Source organism: Anastrepha ludens, chromosome 4 (genome assembly GCF_028408465.1).
Source record: "Anastrepha ludens isolate Willacy chromosome 4, idAnaLude1.1, whole genome shotgun sequence".
Classification (NCBI taxonomy): domain Eukaryota; kingdom Metazoa; phylum Arthropoda; class Insecta; order Diptera; family Tephritidae; genus Anastrepha; species Anastrepha ludens.
The window spans coordinates 1535712-1558673 of NC_071500.1; the positions used below are offsets into that span (position 1 = coordinate 1535712).

Here is a 22962-nt window from a genome sequence, read left to right on the forward strand (position 1 = left end):
TGTTGTCACTGGCGCTGCTGGCACTTCTTTTTCTTACTAAAGCCACTGTGGCTCTTCTATTCAATAAAACATTTATATTTTGTGTGTACTTGTATGAAAGACCGAACCCATTACAATTCATACTTAACACAAATAAATATTCTACACAAAAGTCATGAGCGTATGCAAAGAAAAATTAAAGCAAAAGACAGTGGCCATTACCCATAAGGAAAAATATTCGAAGGCACAAACATTTATGTCTATGTGTGTATAAGGCATGCCCTTGTCGATTTGAGGGGACAAAAACCTCTATTTCAACCCCCAAATTGTTACGCTCTGCCATCGCGTACGCCGCTATCACTGACTCTTCTGTTCTCTTCGATCCGAACTGCGCGCTCTGTGCTCTGCTTCGCACCATATCACTGCCATTATGCCTTCCTGCGTCGCGTTACACATCTAAGTACATATGTATGTATGTATCTACATAGTTTGCCTAACCTCCTTAGGCATGGCCAGATTTTCGTGCCTTTTGGTTTTATTTTGAACGTGAATGTGTCGCTGAATTATTCTGCACGTACTCGTCGCCAACTTCGGACGCACTGTGTGTATAGTCGCCAAGTCGTACTGCGTACGTTTTATTCTCGTGCACTTCCTTTTGTCGTTTTCGGTATCGAACCAGCGCGCATACTAACGAAACTGTGCCATTCCGCACCACTTTCTTTTGCAACGGTATCAATGGTGCGCCCATAAACAGATTTTCAACACAGAATGAATTGATTGAGTGGTTGTTTGGCAGTGACGGGTGGTAGTAGACAACTAACCCTGGCAACAGAGTGTTAGCCGCCGACTACGTGCAATCGTTGGCCACAATTGTTAGCCAAATCACATTCGCTGCTGAACGCTCACGCGTGAGCATCCCTGCACCTGCCTCACCGAACGCACTGGACTCTGCGATACCACCACAATAGAAAGCAGCTATCATTATTGACAAGGCACACACCGCAACGTGTTGCCATTAAGTACGCGCGAAACGTACAACGTATTGCGACGTGCACTTCAAGTAGCCCGTTCGGCACGCGGTCAATAAAAGCTCAAATTCATCTGAACGCACGTCGCGTACGGTCCGTACTCGGACGCAGAGGATTCAATTGGAATTACTAATCTGAATTTGCCGAATTCGGCAGACACAAAATCGCAAGTGCCAACCGGAAGGCCACAAATAACGCCAAACGCTAACCCCTTACTCGTTTCCTCATTGCAACAAAGCGCCTCCCTTGCTCTTCCTTCGAAAAAAGTTTTTTAGTGAAAATTGAAAACCCAGCCAGTTTTGAAAATCGATTCAGTGTATGAATAGTGCCAGTGTTTATGTGAAAGTGAAAAAAAGCAAAAATAGGATGAGATAAGATAATGTAAATGATACCTTGGTGATACCTTAAAACATATATGTGTGTGTGTACATAGTGCATAGCAGGATAAAGCAAAATAAACTCGAAATTTGTTAATGAAAAAAAGTTGTTGTGCTGCGAAATAAAATTTATGAAAAAATAAAAAATTATTAAAGAATCATAATATGAGCTCATACTGACAAGCTTATAAGTGCACAGTGACTCCGGATGTCATAATTAGAAACGAAGAATCATGAATACATGTTAAACAGTTCATCTATAAACCAAAGGGATATTTCTAATCCTTTCGGTCGACCAAACAAATCAGAACTTTAAGACAAGTAATTAATCGATATGTTACCCTATCAAGCTGTTGCCATGGATTATGCTGGCTACCAGCGGCAGCCTACGCCCGGTCATCCCGGGAATCACATGCCAACTATGGGCTCGCTGGGTATGCCTGGTGTGGGGGCCGGAGCCTTTACTCACTCATGGCTAATGCCAACGCAAGACCTTTGCGCTATGCCATATGGCAAAATGTCTAATCAGCATCAAAACGGGCCGGGAATGCACGGCTCTCAGCAACCTATCGAACCAGGGTTAGTACATTAAGTTATATTAAAAGTTTAGTTAAAATTTAAACAATTGAAAATCCAAAAAGATTTCACTTGAAATTACAACAGCCAGACACATCTGCACGCATATACATACACATTGGGTTAATTCCGGGTAATCGGCTGGGAAATTAGTACGTTAAATGATTAGAAAGAAATTATAAAAGGATTTTGACATACACAGATATGTTAACCAGCCTAAGCTGCTTTCGCGCTTGATTGGGTTGAATCGAAAAGTGTTAACATAACCGGAGCATCAAAAGTGCATATGTGCGCATGTATGTCGGCTCAGATTTTCCAAACAAAAGGGTGAGTTTTCTTGTGCGAACCTTGCAGCGATTAAGTATAAGAAAATTCACTTTAAAGCAAGATTGGCAAAACCTAATTAACCCTGCATCGCGAAACTTGAAAGAGATGGATAACAAAATCCCACTTCCCAAATTCATTTGAGTTGGCTTTGAACGTTGAAAAATAAGTCATCATTAACGCAACCTAGCGAAAACCCAGAAGCAGGAAACATTCATAAATTTGAGGCATCTCTTTGGAAAATTTTCTTCGGCAAAGTGAATATCCGTGAATAGCGAAGTGGCTTACATGTTTTAGATAGCCCAACCCATTTTTCATTTTACAAATGATAAAGAACTAAATTTTAAAAGCTGTGTATTATGAGAGTCTTGTGCAAAATTTCTAATTTCATTTTTAAAATTTTTATAGCCTTGTTTGCTAGAACTGTCAAATGGTGATTTCTTTGTGTGACGAACAGAAGCTAAGAACCACATACAAACAATTTCGATCGAATTTGGCGAGCAAAGAAGACTTGCAGTAATTTGTACAGAACTAACTAAAAGGTTCGTCATTGCCTCCCAGCGGCTCGCATAAATTCCGAAAATTCCATAATTCTGTTGTAAGTTTAATAAGGGCGAGTTTCTCCTTCAAATTATGTTGTGCCGTTTCAGTTCATCAAAGAAATGGACGGTCATATGAGTTTTTGCTACATCCGAAAGCCAAATTGCTTTTTAATGGTCAACTTTTCTATAGCGAATAGAAAGAATCAACGGCTATTGGTATAAATGTGGGGCTGGCGTTTTTGATGTCCACAGTGGCAAACGAACCGAATACTTACTGCATTTACATGATGCTAAAACACATCCGGCAACGGCTTTGCAAACTGTTAGTTAAATTTGAACACCACCGGCGTGGGGGAAGGTGACTGGTATTAATAAATCTTGCAAAACTTCATAAAAGCATACATACAAATATGTATGTATGATACTTATCTTAACGGTACTGAATGGATCTGATTTCGAATTTCCGAATGATGATACTCGAAAAGGGCGAAAAACTGGAATACAAATTTATTTGAAAAAATCATAAAACAAAATACTATAGGTACATGGCTTCTGAGAAGCGCTTCAACCCAAATACTAAATTTCAACATACCAGCTAGCTCTGCAACTACTGAAAGGCAATTTTCGATCTGCCATCCCTTTTTGCCTTGAATTGTCACTCATTCGGATGATTATTTCCACAAAAAAGTCATGAATTTTGCGATATGTTGTTCCTAAAGATCGACTATTTTCATAGTAAGTATTATTTTTACCACGTTTTTCTATCGTCTGAAATTCAACATCTGTCTACTTGACAAGTGTCAAAGATGACATTAGAAAAAGTACCGTTTAAGAATTATTCACTACTGACCTCACCTTTTGACGTCACTTTTGAAAGGCCCTTTATGAATTATAAAGGCATGCGACATACGTGAGTACAAAACACTAATGCGTCCATCTTTAATGATCACGACATACACGAAAAAGTAAGTTTTACAGCGTTGATGAAAACTGTAACACTGCAAACTTTTCGTAAAAAAATTACACGCTAATATAAATTAATTCTGACATATTCAGCTGTTTATTTAATATTTACTAAACAATTTCTTTTTACTCCTTATGTTAATATTTCAAAACTGGTTAGAAAAGGATTCAAATTTAAGGGAAAAGATGAATAGTTATTCGTATCGATCCGAAAACAAATACAATCCCATCAACTGTCCAAAAAAAGTTACCTTAGTACTTATTGCTATTTTATTCCGACATTCTTTTAAGCAGACTGTCAGAATACTCTTTCTGATCTAAGTACTCGCCACCGTCGTCAAAACGATTTAATGTGTGTACAGAAATACTAAGCTTTTTTTTAGTACTTCGAAAAAATGTTTAGTACCTCGAAACATTTAGTTTTCAGAAGAATTATTTCCTGTTGATGTCATTTAAACCTACATTTATTTGGTGTCCATAAGATATATATGTACATGAATTTTGCATATGCAAAATTCGTCCGTTTAATTTAGTCTCTTCAGATGTCTATTGCAACGAGCCGTTTTTTTGTCTGCGGCATTTAACATGCGGCCATGTCATTGGTGGCCAATAATCGAGGCATTTATTTTCTTCGTATTCTCAGTATGTGGTTGAAAATTGAAACGTATACGAATTGACAAATTTTGATTTTTATTGAAAAATATTCTTACACCTAAGCTTGATTAAAAAATTCGAAAAGAGACCAACGAATTTCTTTTTATTATTCAGAAAATTGGGGCCCGATGCATCGCAATATAATTGATAACTGCCCTTGCCTTGGTATAGTTTTTAACTTACGATGCGGTGAGACCACAATAAAAATTCCGAACGTACGTTAAGACTAACCCTACATAATACCCCTTCCTTCACTTCCCTTCATTGAATGTTTGTTTAAATAGTGATGTCGCGGAACAGTGACTTTCCATGCCCCTCTCTTGAATGCAACTACACCAAAAAGATATTTGAGAAGACGCTCATTCGCTTACAGTGCAATCCCATTAAACAAGATTAACCCCGCTCACTTTTTTAACACGATAGATACGCTTCTTGAAGCAATTGGTAAATTGGAGGATATGATCCACAACTTTAAAAAATCGTGTTAAACGCAGTAACTCGAATTATAATATTTTCACATTTATATAATCATAATATATGTAAAACAAACACACTTACTTTTTTTATTGTACAAAAAACATAAAAATTTGTGTAAAGTTACAATTTAATCTACAAATGCACACAACAAATAAACATTTAATTAAACTAGGAATAATGACTGTCCCTGCGATCTCACTTCGTAACAAGCTCGTTCAAAGACTTCCTCCAATACCAAATTTATAAAGGAACAAATGGCCTTTTAGTTTAAATACATGAAAAAGTTGTACAATAAAAATTAATTTAAAAAAATGTATAAACCGAAAGTGATATAAATAGTCTATGGTTGTAAGCTTTAGGAAAATGTAGTATCATTTTTGTTTAATTTAACGAAATTTTTGTAATTTTTGTTCAATCGTTCGAATTATATCCACTACTAAACCGGCTCGTTCAAGTTTCACTGTTGAAATAAAATGCATACACATGTAGATATGTATATGTGTATTCTTATGTGCGCTCGTGTATGTATCTCTGTTAACACGTGCTGATCACCTCACAACTTAAAATACAAAATTAAAAAACGAATTCTCTTTTGGCAATTGGCCCGTGGCAAACACATGGATAAAAGAGGTTTCATTTGAATTTACCCAGTGGTTCGCTGCCTTAATTCGTTTAATTGCTTAAACAGACTTTCATACATACATACCTTACCTAGATACAAATCTCTGAATCCAGCTTTGAAATACAACGCCTGGTAAGTTTGCGTTATGACAAGTTTTTGAAGGCAAAACCAAAAACAAAAAGGCTTAATTTTTTAACAAACCCATAATAAATCAGCATATCATCTAGAGGAAAGATGCTAACCGTAAATTTAATGTTGTTGCTTTACATGCCGACAGCCGACAGACGTCATACTACAAGCACAAACTACCTACAGATATAAGAAATGTTAAGAAACAGATGAGCATCGCCGTTAAATGTAAGTATGACTTGTTGATGACCGTTGCGAGATACAAGTACATATTTATTTGTGCACATTCACATGTGTCCGCAGACGTATGCATACATATGTACGTACATGAATGCATTACCATTGTACCTCAACTCTTAACCAAAGAAGCCGACCCCAAGTATAGCCAAAATTCGCCGCATAACTCAAAGCGAAAAATGGAGGCGATAGAATACCTGAAAGCCTAAGTTTAAGATGATCTATACTAGTCGTTCATAAATATTAGCATATGTATGAATGTACCATTATAAGCTCACATACATATATAGTAAGCATGTGAATATACAATATGTGAGAGGAGCCATCTCAGTTTGGCATCTTTAGTTAAGCGGATGCTCTTATGAATGAGAAGGTCACAATGTTAGTCTCGATCGCAGAATCCGAACGCAGAATCAGAATGTTGCTTAAATGTATTCAACAGTATAGTTTTTCAGCGGATTAATTGTTGACGAAGATCCGTCATATAATATATTCATGTAAGGCTATGTATATATGTATGCATGTAACTCACTAAAAGAACAGGACCAATTTTTCTTCCATTGTTGCAATTGACGCATAGGCCACACAATTGGTGGGAAAAGACTTCATCACTTTGTCAAACGTGAACATATTTACAACTAATGAGTGCGTACATACAGACATACTCGTATGTGCATACCTAAGCGTGGCATGTATGCTTGTACACATGTTCGAATCGCTGCATATCCACAACAATGCACCTCGCTAACAGAACAAATTGCCGGCAATTATTTATACTTTTCGTTGTAAAGCCTGGACTATACTATAATCTTCAACTTGTTTTCACACCTGAATGCGTTACTTTTTCCATTCAGTCGTACTGCCATTAGGAAAACCTACTTATGAACCTGAAACTGCAAAGATTCATACGAGTGGTTATATACAAACATACTTACGAGATCCAATGTTGTGTTTTATATATCTACATATGCGTTCACATACATGGTACATGCTAAATGTATGTATATATGTATATTTATTAAATTAGCCAATTTTTTCACAAAATTTTAGACTCATATATTTCTTCAGGGATTCTTTCAGCATTAGAAATAGTTATATAATTTTTTGTTTTGCTTGCTCAACTTTTGTACCAAAACGAGGTGCGTGTCTACCATTCGGCACCAAATTATAGAAACAATTTTTTAATGGAGGTCGCCCCTCGGTAGGCAATGACAAACCTAGGAGTGTAATTCTGCAAAGGATGTGTTCTTCTTCTCCATTACAGGATTAAATCCTGTTCATCAACAATTTTTTGCAAGAAACACAATTTTTTGGTTATAAATAAAAAATAATTAAATAAATATCAGTTATCGATGGAGCTGGATGTCCAACATTGATTCCAGCGTTGGGAGAGCGTCGAGGTGGCCTCGTAGTCCTCGGTTTCCCCATCATTGCAGATTTAGCCAACCTATTGTTAGGAATGTGTAGCACGTGATTTTTCCACTCCTTTCTTCGTGTTCGGTTCCACCTGACAATGTCTTGCGTGTCACATTTCCCTCTAATCCCTTCGTTTCGCATACGCTATCTGCGAGTATGTCCCGTGATTGATCGCAATGTTGCCATCTCAACCTTGGTCATTGTTTGTTGTGTTGCAGTTGTATCTGTTGGAGTACTGGTACTGGAGTACTGGTTGAACGCATATTTTATAAATTCGCTCTTTGACATTTAACTTTAGATGCTTAGGTCGTCATATTACATCACGTAAGCATACGGAAATTCGTGCTGCTTTTTCATTTTATTTGGCTGTTAATTCTTTCGATGATGTAATTATGGTACACAGATAGCAGAATTCCATAACCTGCACTATACTCTTTCTATATACTTCTAGCTTACACCTGAGCGGTTGTTTAGATATTGTCATGCTCTTCGTCTTAGCTACCAATATCTGCATGTTAAATGCAGAAGCAGCTTTCTCGAAACATACATCATACTCTGACGGTCGTCTTCGTTGCCCGACATTAGAACTGCGTTATCGGCTTCTAGCAATACTTCTAACGGGATTATCCAAGTTATATCCGAAGCACTATCTTGAGGTAGTTGCTATGAAAGAATTTTTACACTTTCATTTCTGTGTGAGACTTGCTTCCGTGCTGTTCAAAAAAATGTTAGTGTGAGTTGCAAATAATTTGCTTTAAAAATATGTTTTATTTAATGTTTTGGGTAAAAAACTTCAAAGTACTAAGAATAAGAAAACAAATTAGATAAGAATGAGTAAAATTTAAGCATTTCGCTTTGTTTTTAATTTCTATTAGTAGGTCTAGGAAAACACTGCCGTGAAGAAGAACCTCAAATCTTAAACCTTCAAAAACAAGGTAAAACATACAGAGATCTAAAGGAAATACCCGGGTGTTCTGATCAAATGATAGCGAATGCCCCGTCGTATAAAGATACACCCGAAAAACGTGGTCGCAAGCGCAAAACCACTAGAGAAGACGATCGACATGCTCTCCGAGTCTCTAAAAAGGAACCTACACCGTCATCTTCAGAAATAAAAAAAACGTTTAGATGCAACATTAGTGACGTAACATGTTAATTTAAATCACGTAACAGTTCGTAGATGTTTGATAGAGCACAAATGGCACTTTTGTTGGCAAAAAGCACGTTGCGGCAAAGAAAACTGGAGAAATATTTTGTGGACGGATGAAACAAGGGTGGTTCTAGTTGGAGGAACTAGGCAGTATGTCCGTCGTCCGGGAATATAATCCGCTGTCTGCTGAGTATAATCCCTAATACACGGTCAAGATAGTCAATCATAGCGGTCCGAAAGTGATAGTATGGGAGTGTTTTTTTTATAGTGGCGTTGAACCGATCCATTTCGCAAAAGGAAAAATGGATCAGCAGGTGTTTGTGGGAATTTTGGAAAATGCCATTGAAGTGGTTGGTAGAAGTGGGAAATCTATGGGCGGATATAAATAATAAAGGTGCAAGTCCCATTGAAAGGTGTCGTGATCTCATCGATTCCATGCCACGCAGATACGTAGCAATAATAAAAATCATGGTTATTCAACTAAATATTAGGAAGATTAACCCAAATAGCTAAAAAATTTGAATTAGTATTCAAATATTTGTTTTCCTTATATTTCTTGATATTAATTAAAAAGTGGAAATGTATGGAAGACGGTATGAAATGAACAATTTGTGGTAACAAATTACTAAATACAACTTTGTTTCAATAAATTCCTTTCAACTGTTTGTTTTATGTTGAGGTCACTCCTATCAATTTAAACACAACTGCATACATATTTATTACGTAGTAATAGTTTTCAATACTGGTTTGTAATCACATAATCCGAAAATATAATATCTTGGAGGAGAACGGTCCAGAAGGAAGTTGAAACGTCAGGAAAAACTTGGAGCAGAATCAAGCTTCTTGCAAAAAAACAACTAGATGGAGGTGTTTTACTGAGGCCCTATGCTCCAGTGAGAGAAACAGGAACCGACGAAGACGATGCATCATAAAATTCGATAATAAGTAGTTTGGGATCAATATTTAGTTTTTCTTTTCTGGGACACCAAAATTTTCCTGTTCTCTATACAAAAAATGATTGTGACCGTTGTCCAGCTGACTTTAATTAAGCTATGTGAAAACTTTATTATGAATGTTAAAAAGAATGGAAGTAAATCGATATCTTTTTTATATTCAATGTATAGTTCGTGAAAAGGTTGAATATTCTTATTCTTTTCCCATATGAAAAATGCAACATTTTCGCAGCGTGTAGGCAACTTTTCCGTAGTGTTGCCTTAGAATGAGGAAACATTTTCTTCGAGAAAAGAAAGCAATGTAATTTACGTACCTTCTTTCACTTAAAACCATATTACACTTTTCAAAAAGTGTCGCCCTGCAATGCCCTCAGCTATTTATCACACGGAGTATATAATGCTTTAAAGATAATAAGTGTGTTTTCCCAACCTGCATTCACCTGACCCAAAATCTATTGCGTTAAACCTATTCTTTCAAGAAGAATCCGTCAAAATTTAATAATTATACACACACATATGTAATATAAACAGTTAGCTCTCTCCTAACGGGCACTTGTCATAAGCGGAGACTTTTCCAGTATCCCAATTTTTTTTTCAATTTTCTTGAATGAGCAAGCCTCCAATAATATGGGCACACACTGTTTTCCCCCGGACAACTTCGCAAAATTATTTTAATTTTATAAATGACACTTCGAATTCGATAGTTAACATCGGGAGACGTGTTTTGCTTTCGCTCCGCATCTTTCAATTGTATTAAAATCGCAAGTGACTTTTATACATTCTGATGGTGATGTGGTGATACCATATTGGTATAGTGTTACTAAAATCAGTAATTTTGTATGTACATACATATATATAAATCAGCCTTGTGATTTACAAAACACATATTTTCCTTATTCTTTTTGCTGTGCATATAAATATATCATTGTACGGTAAAAAGAAAAACAAAAAACAAACAAAACAAAAAAAAAAACAAAAAAAGAAGAGAAGCTGTCGTTATTGCTAACCATCGATAATCAATTTGTCCCGTTCGCGGTTTTTTCTTGTTTTTACACTATTTTGCCCAAAAGTGACAGCTGTTATCAAAAACACAGCTGGTAGAGGTGTTGCCAGGCTTCGGCCATGCCATTAAATCGCACTCCCCCTCACAGCTCGGACGCGAACCATTCATCAACAGATGGCGCTTCTCGTCAAGGGAATATTAACCCATATACAACCAATGAGGTTATGATTGTGACAAATGAAACTCAAAAGCAACGCTCCTCTTCTATGAGCTCAATAAATCCGAATGAAACGAATATTACAAATTCTACGTCAAATGATAAAAATTGGACCCTAGTCAAAAATCCAAAAAGGCCTTTAGGTAGCCCGCAAAATGTAAGCAAAGCAAAGCAACAAAAACTTAGCTATTGGCTAAGTAATGAAAACAAATTCGATAACAACGAATTAAAAGCAGATAAAATACCTGAAAAGGAAAAACCTCTCAAACCTATTCCAATCTTCGTAGACAGAGTCGAGAATATTCACCCGTTATTAAACACGCTCAACGAATTTGAAAGTAATAACTACGAATTAAGAGTCATTGGATCAAATCGTGTAAAAATCCAGCCAAAAACACCGGAAGCATTCACTAACATAGTTAAATTGCTTGAAAGTAAAAAGACAGAGTTTTACACATACAAACCAAAAAATGAAAGAAGTTTTAAAGTAATTTTAAGAAATATGCATCCGTCAGTTGAACCTGAAGAAATCAAACTTGCATTAAAGGAATATGGTCACTCTGTCACAAATGTTTGGAATATGAAACACTCTCAAAACAAAAGAGCACTTCCAATGTTTGTCGTAGAAATGGTGCAAAATCCAAACAATAAATCAATCTATGATATTAGAAACTTACTCCACAGTCGCATTACTTTTGAACACCCCGGCCAAAACGCGACCTGCCACAGTGTTCGCGATGCCAAAACTATGGCCATACAAAATCTGGTTGTCGAAGACAAGCCAAATGCGTTAAGTGCACAGGCGATCATTTAACATCTGAATGCGAACGAAAGACGAGATCCAAAGACGTCAAATGTGCACTGTGTGAGGGTAATCACCGGGCAAACTATAAAGGATGCACCGTATATAAAAAGCTGCAAGCAACCTCCTTTCCTGCACTAAGGAAGAAGATAATGCCATCTCAGAGCGCCCAAAATGATCCAAGCCACCAACAAGTACAACTAAATTTTAACCAACAGAAGCTATCGTATGCACAAGTTGCTAGTAATGAAATAAACCAAAACACCAACGAAAACAACGCCTTGATCAGCGAAATCCGGGAAATGATGAAGCTATTAAGAGATGTAATGAGCCAAATGACTGCCATGACAAACCTTTTAGTAAGTCTTGTCCAAAAGCCCCATATTCCATGCCCTTAAACCTTGCTTTGTGGAATGCAAATGGGCTGTCACAACACTCAAATGAGTTAAAAATTTTCTTGCAAAAACACGATATAGATATCTTCTTAGTATCAGAAACCCATTTCACCAAAAAGAGTTTTTTCAATATTCCCTTCTACTGTTTCTATCACACAATGCATCCTGACGGATCTGCTCACGGAGGCTCTGCTATTCTTATAAAGAAATCAATCAAGCACTATGAATCTACACATTATAGAACAGATGAAATTCAGCAACAAATGTCATAGTACAAGACTCAATCGGTGCATTACTTATTTCTGCAATATACAGTCCACCTAAACACAAAATTAAAAATAAAGAATATGTTAAGTTTTTTAAAACCCTGGGAGCACGCTTTATAGCAGGAGGTGACTATAATGCAAAAAATACACTATGGGGTTCTCGGCTTACGACAACAAAGGGACGCGAATTGCACAACGCAACGACATCAATGAACTTGAAAGTTTTCTCAACCGGAGAGCCAACTTATTGGCCTTCAGACCCAAAAAAGATTCCTGACCTTGTTGATTTTTGTGTCATCAAAGGTCTATCGTACCTGCAGATAACCTGTAAATCCTGCCTGGATCTTTCTTCTGACCATTCGCCAGTGATAATCACAATAAATGATAAACTCGAAAATAGGCCCCAAAACTGCCAACTTACCAACAGCCGTACAAATTGGACTCAATTTAAAACCATTTTGACGTCGACACTTGGCATAAAAGTTGCTCTAAAAAACGAGGAAGATATAATCGAGGCTACCGAATATCTAACAAAATGCATCCAGGATGCAGCGTGGTCATCCACCACTCATGTGAGTCCTCATACTTGTACACAAAGAAATTCAAACATCGGTATCTTCCTAAAAAACAAACTGAAAGAGAAACGCCAGGCAAGAAAAATATGGCAACAAACAAGATTTCCTGAATATAAAAGCCGTTTTAACAAATTATCAAAAGAAATAAAATTATTATTGAAAGAGCAACACGATAAAGAAATGAGGCAGTTTCTATGGGGTTTGGAACCAACACACCTCACCAATTATTCCCTGTGGAAAGTCAGCAAAAAAGTAAGTACCACAAAAGAGCACCGTCCTCCACTTCGTAAAAAAGATGGTTCATGGGCGAAAACCGCAATCGAGAAATCGGAGCTTTTTTCTAATAATCTAAAAGATATTTTTACACCAAACGATACTGAAGCTGATCTTTGTTTTGACAGCACTGTTGCTGCCTTTCTAAACGAACCCTACCAAATGGAGCTACCGATGAAGAAGTTCACCAAAAGTGAAATAGTTAGCGCTATTAAAAAGCTAAAAGATCACAAGGCACCAGGATATGATCGCATCACGGCCGAAATTCTCAAAAAACTACCTCCTGAACCCTATAATTTCATTACCCATTTGTTTAATGCGTGCTTAACCAGAAACATTTTCCCGGCTCAATGGAAAGTAGCAGAAAATAAAATGGTGCTCAAGACAGGAAAACCAGGCGATGAAGTGAAATCCTATCGCCCTATCAGTCTTCTACCAATACTGTCAAAAGTTTTTGAAAAGATCTTCCTTAAACGTTTAATGGTTTTTATCGAACGCAAACAAATAATTCCGAAACATCAGTTTGGTTTCAGGAATGAGCATTCGACAATTGAGCAAGTCCATAGACTTGTCGAAAAAATACAAACAGCGCTCGACCGAAAACAAATCTGTTCAGCAGTTTTCCTGGACATATCACAAGCCTTCGACCGAGTGTGGCACCAAGGCCTACTCTTTAAAATAAAAAAGAAATTACCACTAAATGCTTATTTGCTCCTTAAATCATATCTAAACCAACGAATGTTCTACGTAAATTACGAAAATGAAATTTCCAATTTCCAACAAATCAAAGCTGGGGTCCCACAAGGCAGTATATTAGGTCCAATCCTGTACTTAATTTTTACACACGATCTGCCAACCACAAAAGGTGTACTAACTGGCACTTTTGCCGATGACACCGCTATTATGGCGACAGCAGTGGATCCCGTAGAAGCCTCTTATATGCTCCAAATAAGCATAAATAAAATCTCCAAATGGCTCCGGAGCTGGCGGTTGAAAGTAAACGAACACAAATCTCAACACGTAACCTTTACCACAAAAAGAACCACCTGCCCACAAATCAACTTAAACCGTATTCCAATTCCGCAATGTGATAGTGCTAAATATCTAGGCATTCATTTGGATAAAAGGCTTACGTGGAAAACGCATATCTTTACAAAAAGGAAAGCTCTAGGTTTAATATTTCGTAATATGTACTGGCTGCTAAACCGCAAATCCACCCTCTCAATGGACAACAAACTTATCCTCTACAAATCCGTGATAAAACCAGTCTGGACTTACGGAATCCAACTGTGGGGTACTGCGTCAAATTCAAACTTGGAAATCCTGCAGCGTTTCCAGTCCAAGACTCTACGCACCCTAGTCAACGCTCCGTGGTACGTTACAAATGCCCAAATTCATCGGGACTTAGACATCCCTCCAATAAAAGAGGAAATACGAAATGTAACCAGTAAATACCGAAATCGACTTCAATCGCACCCAAATGAACTGGCCTCTACCCTCATGTCACCATCATGTGTCTTTTTAAGGTTGAAAAGAAAAACACCAATTCAGCTCGTCCAAGAGCCATCTATAAAATATTGAATTTATTTATTAGAAAGGATATTTCACTGGAAATATTCCTTTAATACTAAAATCAAAGCCACTCTTAAATGTAACCAAATATTTGTAAAATGTCTTCTAAGAATTGTAAGTATAGACAGAATACAAAATAAAGTTTAAAAAAAAAAAAAAAAATAAAAAAAAAAATTAAAAAAAAATAAAAAAAAAAAAAAAATAAAAATTATCAAAAAATAAATGTTGTACTACGTACAAATTAAGTGCATGACGTCAAATATACACGAAAGTGGCTTTTGAACGTGGCATCATTTCATGAATTGTTGAAACGACTTGTTAGATGTTTATTTCATACACAAAGCTGGGAGTAAAACAAAATGGTTTAAGCCAGCGGTTGAGCCGTAGAGAATGAGCTTCCACTAGCAGCAGTCGCTCAGTTATCCAATGTTACTATTCTAGTTCAGATGCACATCCAAATATATATCACTACTGAAAAGGTAATTCTTTCCAATAATCGCTGGTCAACTCTTCCGAAGATGAACTAGGAAATGAGGTTGACGACAAGTTAACTTCTTATAAACGCCTTAGAAATAAGACTCATTAAAACCTAAAGATCTGCCGCAAATTGTTATTCCCTTTACACTCAAGAAAGAGTACGCTGTATTTTATATACTAAGTAATTTATTTTATTATAATATTTATACTTATATTAACAATTTTTTTAATAATTAACCTATTTTAAACATTTTTGTACAAAATTTTAAATTTTTTATTTGCAGAATACTCGAGCTTCGAAAGGAAAAATCTCGTGACGCGGCGAGATCACGTCGTGGCAAGGAAAACTATGAGTTCTACGAGTTGGCGAAAATGCTTCCTCTACCTGCGGCTATAACAAGCCAGTTGGATAAGGCTTCCATTATAAGACTGACAATAAGTTATCTAAAACTAAGAGATTTCTCGGGACAAGGCGATCCACCATGGACTCGTGAGCAGTCGAGTAGTAGCAAGTTAAAAAGTAAGTTCGCATTATTCATATTTGTTATTATTGAATAATCGTGAAAGCTCGTACTTCAAAAACAACCTAACTGGCATTACGTTACTTACAGATACTTAAGCACTTTTAAATTAAGGCTAAGCCCAGTGAGGAAATACGAAATGTAACCATCCTATTCTATTACCAAGCGCATTTCGTATATTCTATTACATGTAGGTATGTACATATGTATGTGCACAGGTATTGTCATGTATGTACATATGTGCCTTAATGTTTCGCATTGAGAATGAATGAAGAAATCACTTGAGGTCATAACATTTCTAAAGGGAATTAACCGGACAGAAGCGCAAAAAGATATCAATGGTTGTTCAGAAGATTTCAGATTTCAAAGTATGGGTATTCCAATTAATATCCATATATGTACATATGTATGTGAGTGATATATAGTGATGGGAATTATGAGTGAATAAACAATATTTTGGCCCCCGCTTTACATACATATGTATGTCTGTATATTTCCACATAACGACCTTATTTATAATATATACTATAAATGTGGATTGCAAGCAAAAAGGTAAGCTTTCGCTATATGGCGATTTCATTGATAGTTTCATTTCGCACCCTCACTACCAGTAGAAACAGAAAATGAAAGGGTCTTTGGAAGTTTAGTTGTAAGCACAAGAACTCATCCTGTGAACTCCAGAGTGGAAAAGGCATTACATTGTATGAATATAAGCCTCGAATTCAATAATTGCTATGAATAAATGTTGCGTATACCCTTCGAATTTTAAAACAAAATGTTTTGAAAATTTGTTTACTCTGCCATTTCCAATTTTGCATTTATTATAACAAAAATACACCCAACTCTTTTTAATATACATATGTATTTATAATTGGCGCGTACACTCTCCTCCTACTTGTGGCGTGTTGTTCCACAAATGGAGGGGCCAGTTTCAAACCAACTCCAAGCGGCAGATATTTTTTATGAGGAGCTTTTTCATGGCAGAAATACATCCGGAGGTTCGCCATTGCCTGCCGAGGGACGACCGCTATTAAAAAAACTTTTTTTTTCATTTTGGTCTTTCAACGAGATTCGAACCTACGTTCACTCTGAATTCCGAATGGTAGTCATGCACCAACCCATACGGCTACGGCGGCCGCTAACTCTCTTTTGACACGGTCTTTTTTAAACAATTTTGAAATAGCACAGTTCATTAATAAACAATTTTACACGAAATTTTCGTTCTTGTGCAAATCTCAAAACAAAAAATATTCTAAGCAAACTATAATTCCTAAAAGGATGTCTTATTAAGTAAACATTTTTCGTGTAAGAGCAATAAGTACATTTTAGAACTAAGCAAATCTAAGCTGGATAACAATTATTTTATACAAGGTGGCGCAAAAATAAACATCCAATTTGGTTTTTGAATCATTTCTTTACTGAATAAAAAAAATAATTTTGAGTGAGGGAAATCTTTATTTGACCTTTATGCGTTCCATTCCTTGTATGTTTGCTACTGATGATATCATTTTTGGTCGAGTCCGTAATGAATAGTTTAATAGTTTTTTGTCCTCGATTTGCGTCGCATGTCTTTTTCACACTGCACTTCTAAAGAACGAATCTACCATGTAAAAATGGAGTGGGTATATGTGCATTGCCACTAATAACTTTAGGGAAGACACCAGGTTCTCCACGGTATGTTTCGAATGATTCTACGTATGCCTATTGGCGCGTACATGCTTTGTTGGTTATTTGACCGAGCTCCTCCTCCAATTCATGTTTCATACCCAAGATGTACATTTTAAGTGCGAAATATTCATAGTAAACTACCATTCAAATATATCGGGTTTATCCAACAGATCCTAAACGGTACTTTTAAAGTTCAAAAGCATTTACATAAGAGGGTCGTTTGAAAAGTCTGTGCAAAAATAAAAGCGTTTGGCGTAAACCTTTTTTTTAATTTTCGACATAATCTCACTGTAAGCTTATATACTTCGTCCAATGCTGTTCTAGTTTGTTGATCCCTTCCGAATAAGATTTGTCCAGGTGTGAAAAATAGCCATTCGTTTCTGAAATCAGTTCCTGGAGTCTGGAGAATAGGGGGAATGTGAAACGAGTTGGAACCCTATTTCCACGAATTTTGCGACCACAACTGCTGAGATATGAGCTGGTCCGTTGCCGTGATGGAAAAGGAAAATCACGGACTTCTTCGATTCAAACGAATGCCAAACACAAACAAATAAACCGATCTGACTGAAAATTGGTGTGTGACTCACTTTCTCTCTGACTTTGCACGGACTTTTCAAACGAGCCTCGCATAGCTCATTAAATATGCGGATGTCTTTCGATATTTTTCTCTTTTCGTTGGCACGAAAGTAATAAGTTTTTTAAGCATTTAATATGATTAAGTGGCTTGTCGCTCCCACTGGAATGTCATTTATATGTAGTAATTTTCATTTAATTTCATTAGTTAAAAATTAAACTTACTTCAATGTTCTTTCGCAGGTGCAGCCATTCGACGCAGTCCTGCCGTTGATTTATTCGAACAACATCAAGGCACGCACATCCTGCAGGTCAGTATCAAGAAATTATGAAGGTTCTTTGTTCAATGGAGTTAAGGCCAATACTCCGTATCGATGATGCATCAAATTAGCTTGACATATATGTAAAGTAGTAGTTTTAAGAGAATGAAATCTATTAAAATCGTCATACGAAAAAAGTGTGCCTATTTTCTGCATTATAAATATATAGACTTATATATGTGTGTGTATGTATATTTTTCGATTTTAGTCCCTCGATGGATTTGCATTAGCCGTTGCTGCAGATGGTCGATTTCTATACATATCGGAAACGGTATCTATTTACTTGGGTCTGTCCCAGGTAGAAATGACAGGAAGTAGCATATTCGACTATGTTCATCAGGGCGACCATGCAGAAATTGCTGATCAATTAGGCTTAAGCTTGACCAACGGCGGTATTGCAGGTGGTGGCAACGGCAACGGGACTACCGGTCTGGCGTCTCCCACTTCAGGCGCATCCGACGACGGCGTTGGCACTCACGGCACAAATAACCCCGACGGTGAGTTCGACAAAAGACTTTTGCATGCATGCATATGTTATTTTTTTTTTTTCTATGGGGACTATACACTCAGAGATGTTAATATGATACAATATATTCAAAACATATTTGGAAGCTCATCCTGCATCCACATAAATACTATTCGGGTATTCTCAAAGGTGACGTAATTGTCGTATTGTTGTTGTTGTATGGGTAAATTTTAAACGGCTAAAACTATGTAGTTACGTTTCTTACAAAGTACCGTATAAGTCATCTAAACCATTGAAGACAACGCGCTACGTACGCCACCTTGCGAATCACCTACATATATACATACATATAAGTACATGATGGCACAGAACTAATCATCAAATTTTTTGTGTGTTTGTCTGCTTGTGTGCTGCAGCTGTCTAGCTCACAAGTGTCAAATATGATTGAGGTGGACACCGTTTACAAAAATTAGAAATCTTCCGCTAGGATGATTAATTTTGCGCCACCTTGTATATGTATGTAGTATATACAAGCATTTTTGTGCTTCTACAAAGGCATGTCGCTGCACACACTTTGCTCACAGACTGTTTTCCGTTTCCTCATTTAATTATTGTCAGATACCTATTGTTATTTCATTTATTATAAATATTATTTTAATTTCAGTCTCTGCGCAAATGACAGTGTCCTCCACCAGCGGATACAAAGGTTACGAACGATCGTTTTGCATTCGCATGAAATCGACACTAACCAAACGAGGCTGCCATTTCAAATCCTCCGGCTATCGGGTATGTCCGTAGTAGATACTTGCATACGGCTTTGTGAAATACATTTGTAGTAAATATTGTATGTAGTAGATAAGGAAAAGACAGAGAAATATATCTACACTTCTCTAATGTAATCAGTTTACTAAAGTTATAGTAAAAGAGAAAGTGAAGTGAGAGAGTCTCAAGTTATTCCACAGTAGAAGTTTAAATAAATAGTTTGGAGCTTTTGTTCGCTTTTATGTAATCTTTTACATATGTATGTGTGCACGTAGTTGTTTGTTTAGACTTATTTAAATTTTCTTTCTTAATTTTGAGTTATTTTTACCCAAATGAGGCAGTTAAAAAGTAAAATTAATTAAATCTAAGTGCATTTTACCATCCCATTCCCCACTTATCTGCAGGCAAACGATCAATCGGTCAATGGTGGTAAAAACGGTAAACCAATGGGCGCCAATTATTCGGTACGTATCAATGAAAATCAGGAGCAAAGTATGGCTCACTATATTTCGCTTATAAAAGTAATTTCATCTTGATATGTGTAAATTAGATAGTCAACTATCTATACCTAAAGTAAATGCGTAGTAGTGCATGCCACTTTTCGTTGATCTAAAATTTATACACAATTCTTTTTGGTTATCGGCTAACTGAATTCATAGGACCAGAGCCCAAACAATCGAGCTCAGTTAATCTCGTTCAGTTACCTGTCAAATGTACCCAACCAACAGTTGTCTGGGTAACGAAGCAGCGCTTCATCAAATTACTTACAATTTTACTTCTAATTGAACACCGCATTGACGGAGCTATATTGATTAGGCTTTGCGCTTTAGTCCTATTTTAGCAGTCGATGCTGCTAGCGATATTTGACAAATTCGAAAAAAAATATTAGAATATAACCACTTTTAAAATTTTAGACTTTTAACCGGCCTTGCGAAATATCTGATTCGATTGATCAAATTTGAATGTAGATATGTATGCTCCTAATAATTATTTAATCAGGCAGTAATAGAGATATGAACTATAAGACCAACATCAATAGTGTTTACTGAGTTACTTTTTGTGTACTTATGCAAAAGTATGAGCGTATGTGCGTGTATATGTTTTAGACGAAATGTACACAAGTATGCTGGATTTTAAACATCACTCGGTTGCTGGAAGAGTGTACAGAAATTGTCGCCAGCACTTCTCTTGGCTATATTCATTAAAAAAAAACTATAGTAAACTAGGTCACGTGTAAATAATTTTGTAGCGAACCCCTCAAACCCTTATCTCCTTATGTACATAAAAGACTTTTCGAGTGCAGTCACCCTTGTCATTTTAGAAGGCATATATGTACGTAGCCTAAAGGTTTCGTGCGTACATATAGGATCCTCTAACTCCTCGTTGGAGCATAGGGCGTCGACAACTCCTCTTCGCCATTGAACGCGATTTTGTGCAAGAGAGTTAAGTTCATACCAAGTCTTATTCAAACACCTCACTCAGCCGCCGTTGGTTCGTGCTCTGCCTACATTTTGTCCTGTCTGTTGAAAGTGGTTCCAGCACAACGCTTGTTTGGTGATGTTGCCGTCACTCTTCCTCAGGGTGTTGCCGATCCATTGTCATTTCCTTCTACAGATTTCAATCCCACATCGGATTGATTAGCCTTTCGCAGTAACTCGGTATTATATATAGTTCGAAGTTAGAAAATTCGCATTATGCGGCGCATGCAGCAACTATGGATGTTTGGAAACGCCTTGGGATCTTTGCGTTGTACAGTCGTAAGCAGGACGTACTTGACGCATGCGCTGAAAATTCGCAGTTTAGTGTACGTAGTTATGTTATTACTTTGCCAGAGCGGTGCACGAGTGCCGACGGCGCTTCCTCCATCTGCGGCGATCACGAATCCCAAATAGCAAAAAGGGCACACGAAATGATAGAATAATTTTTTTTCAATAACGACCGGCCCTTCGGAGACAATTATAAATCTCCGAGTGCATTTCTGCCATGAAAAAGCTCCTGATAAAAAACCATCTGCTGTTCGGAGGCGGTATAAAACTGTGGGAAACCATCAAGAGGCACACCACGAATAGAGAAGGAGCTACTATTAAATAACACAAATAACAGTTTACAACCAAAAACGTCCATTTATTTTAGCATTTCCTTGAATCAAAAATTGCCATTTTTACAGACAAAGTAGGTTTTAATTTTCAACTACCATCGAGAGATGAGGTTTTTTCGGTATTCACTTTTCTTAATGGCAAACGATTTTTTGTCTGCTCTAAGAAGATATTCGAGCCATTAACAAAGGCAAAGGCCTTAACACGTTCCCTGTCCCAATACAAAAATGCAAATTTGACCGACAAGTCCAACCAGGTTTTTTGAATAATTTGTTTTTTTTGTAGTCATAGGATAGCTTTAGTAATAATAATAATTAAAAAACAAAAAACGGATGTAGGGTATTTCTACCTGAAACACATATGGTCCATGAGCGTAGAGGGACATTTTTGCTTCTGCACGTTCATGAAACACATGTGGTTCATATACCCCCTGACGCACATACGGCTCAGGAACGTATCAGTGCTTATCAGGCGCACATTTACTGAACCATATGTGGCTCAGCGGACAGGGAACGTGTTAATCAAGTGAGAGGGAGTGTATTTAAAAAGCATGATATCACTAAGTGGCTGAATTGGACAGCATATCTTGATGTATACCTATAGAAACCCTAGAACCTATAGAAACCTACGTTGGAAAGAATTTTGGAAAAATTTGCTAAAAACAAGCGACTAGTCGAAATTAATTAATATTTTTTTTATTTTCATGCCACTAAATGTCTTTATTTGATCCATTGCGATTTGGGTTTAATTTGTTTTCATTAAAAAAGGGTTTTTTGTTGTGTTTTATTCTAATTATTCTTTAAGGACATTAAGAGGATTTTATACAAAATTCAATAATACAACACATGTCTATCTCTAATCTAATGTATGTAGGTCGTTTTGTTGCTGTGCAAATTGCGACCGCAGTACACGTTCTCACACACACGAAAATCACCGCCGCCTTTGTTGGGAATGGTCGCCTTGGCAATCGCCCTACCACCCCCTTCCGTTCATGAGATACGTTTGGAATGCGATATGTTTGTAACCCGTATTAATTTCGATTTTCGAATAGCGCACTGTGAGCCAAGGTAAGGGCATAACATGCATATGTACAAGTATATGTATGTATATACATATATACCATGTTTTCACAAATACATGCATACAAATAATTTAAATTTTCACCTTTATCTATTAAGGGTATCCGACTTGCTGGACTACAGCCCAGAGGATCTGGTTAATAAAAGTATGTACAGTTTATGTCATGCTGAGGACTCCATCCGGTTGCGAAAAAGTCATATGGATCGTAAGTGTCTATTTTCAGAGTGACATTTCATACATAACTACATATATACATATGTATTTGCATGTGTCACTAAGCTACATTTTTTGAATTTCAGTAATAGAGAAGGGTCAGGTCCTTACCGGATACTTTCGGCTGATGAATAAAAATGGTGGCTATACCTGGTTGCAGACATGTGCAACGATCGTTTGCAGCACGAAAAATGCTGACGAACAAAATATTATATGTGTCAACTACGTTATTAGGTGCGACCACTTAAATCTATTA

The 22962-nt window shown here is 36.8% G+C and overlaps 1 protein-coding gene across 2 annotated transcripts in view; it reads left to right on the plus strand.

Moving 5' to 3' along the window:
• The first annotated feature begins 539 nt into the window (after window positions 1–539).
• Window positions 540–22962, plus strand: part of LOC128862520 (protein trachealess) — a 30349-nt gene continuing 7926 nt past the window's right edge. Inside the window, exons 1-9 of one of the 2 annotated variants that reach the window (XM_054101196.1) lie at window positions 540–1963; window positions 15292–15527; window positions 18013–18080; window positions 18298–18586; window positions 19220–19341; window positions 19722–19781; window positions 22287–22480; window positions 22592–22698; window positions 22793–22940. In XM_054101196.1, coding sequence (XP_053957171.1) covers window positions 1719–1963; window positions 15292–15527; window positions 18013–18080; window positions 18298–18586; window positions 19220–19341; window positions 19722–19781; window positions 22287–22480; window positions 22592–22698; window positions 22793–22940 — 1469 coding nt within the window. In that variant the 5' untranslated portion in view covers window positions 540–1718. The remainder of the gene's footprint in view (window positions 1964–15291; window positions 15528–18012; window positions 18081–18297; window positions 18587–19219; window positions 19342–19721; window positions 19782–22286; window positions 22481–22591; window positions 22699–22792; window positions 22941–22962) is intronic. The other variant, XM_054101197.1, reaches the window with a different exon arrangement.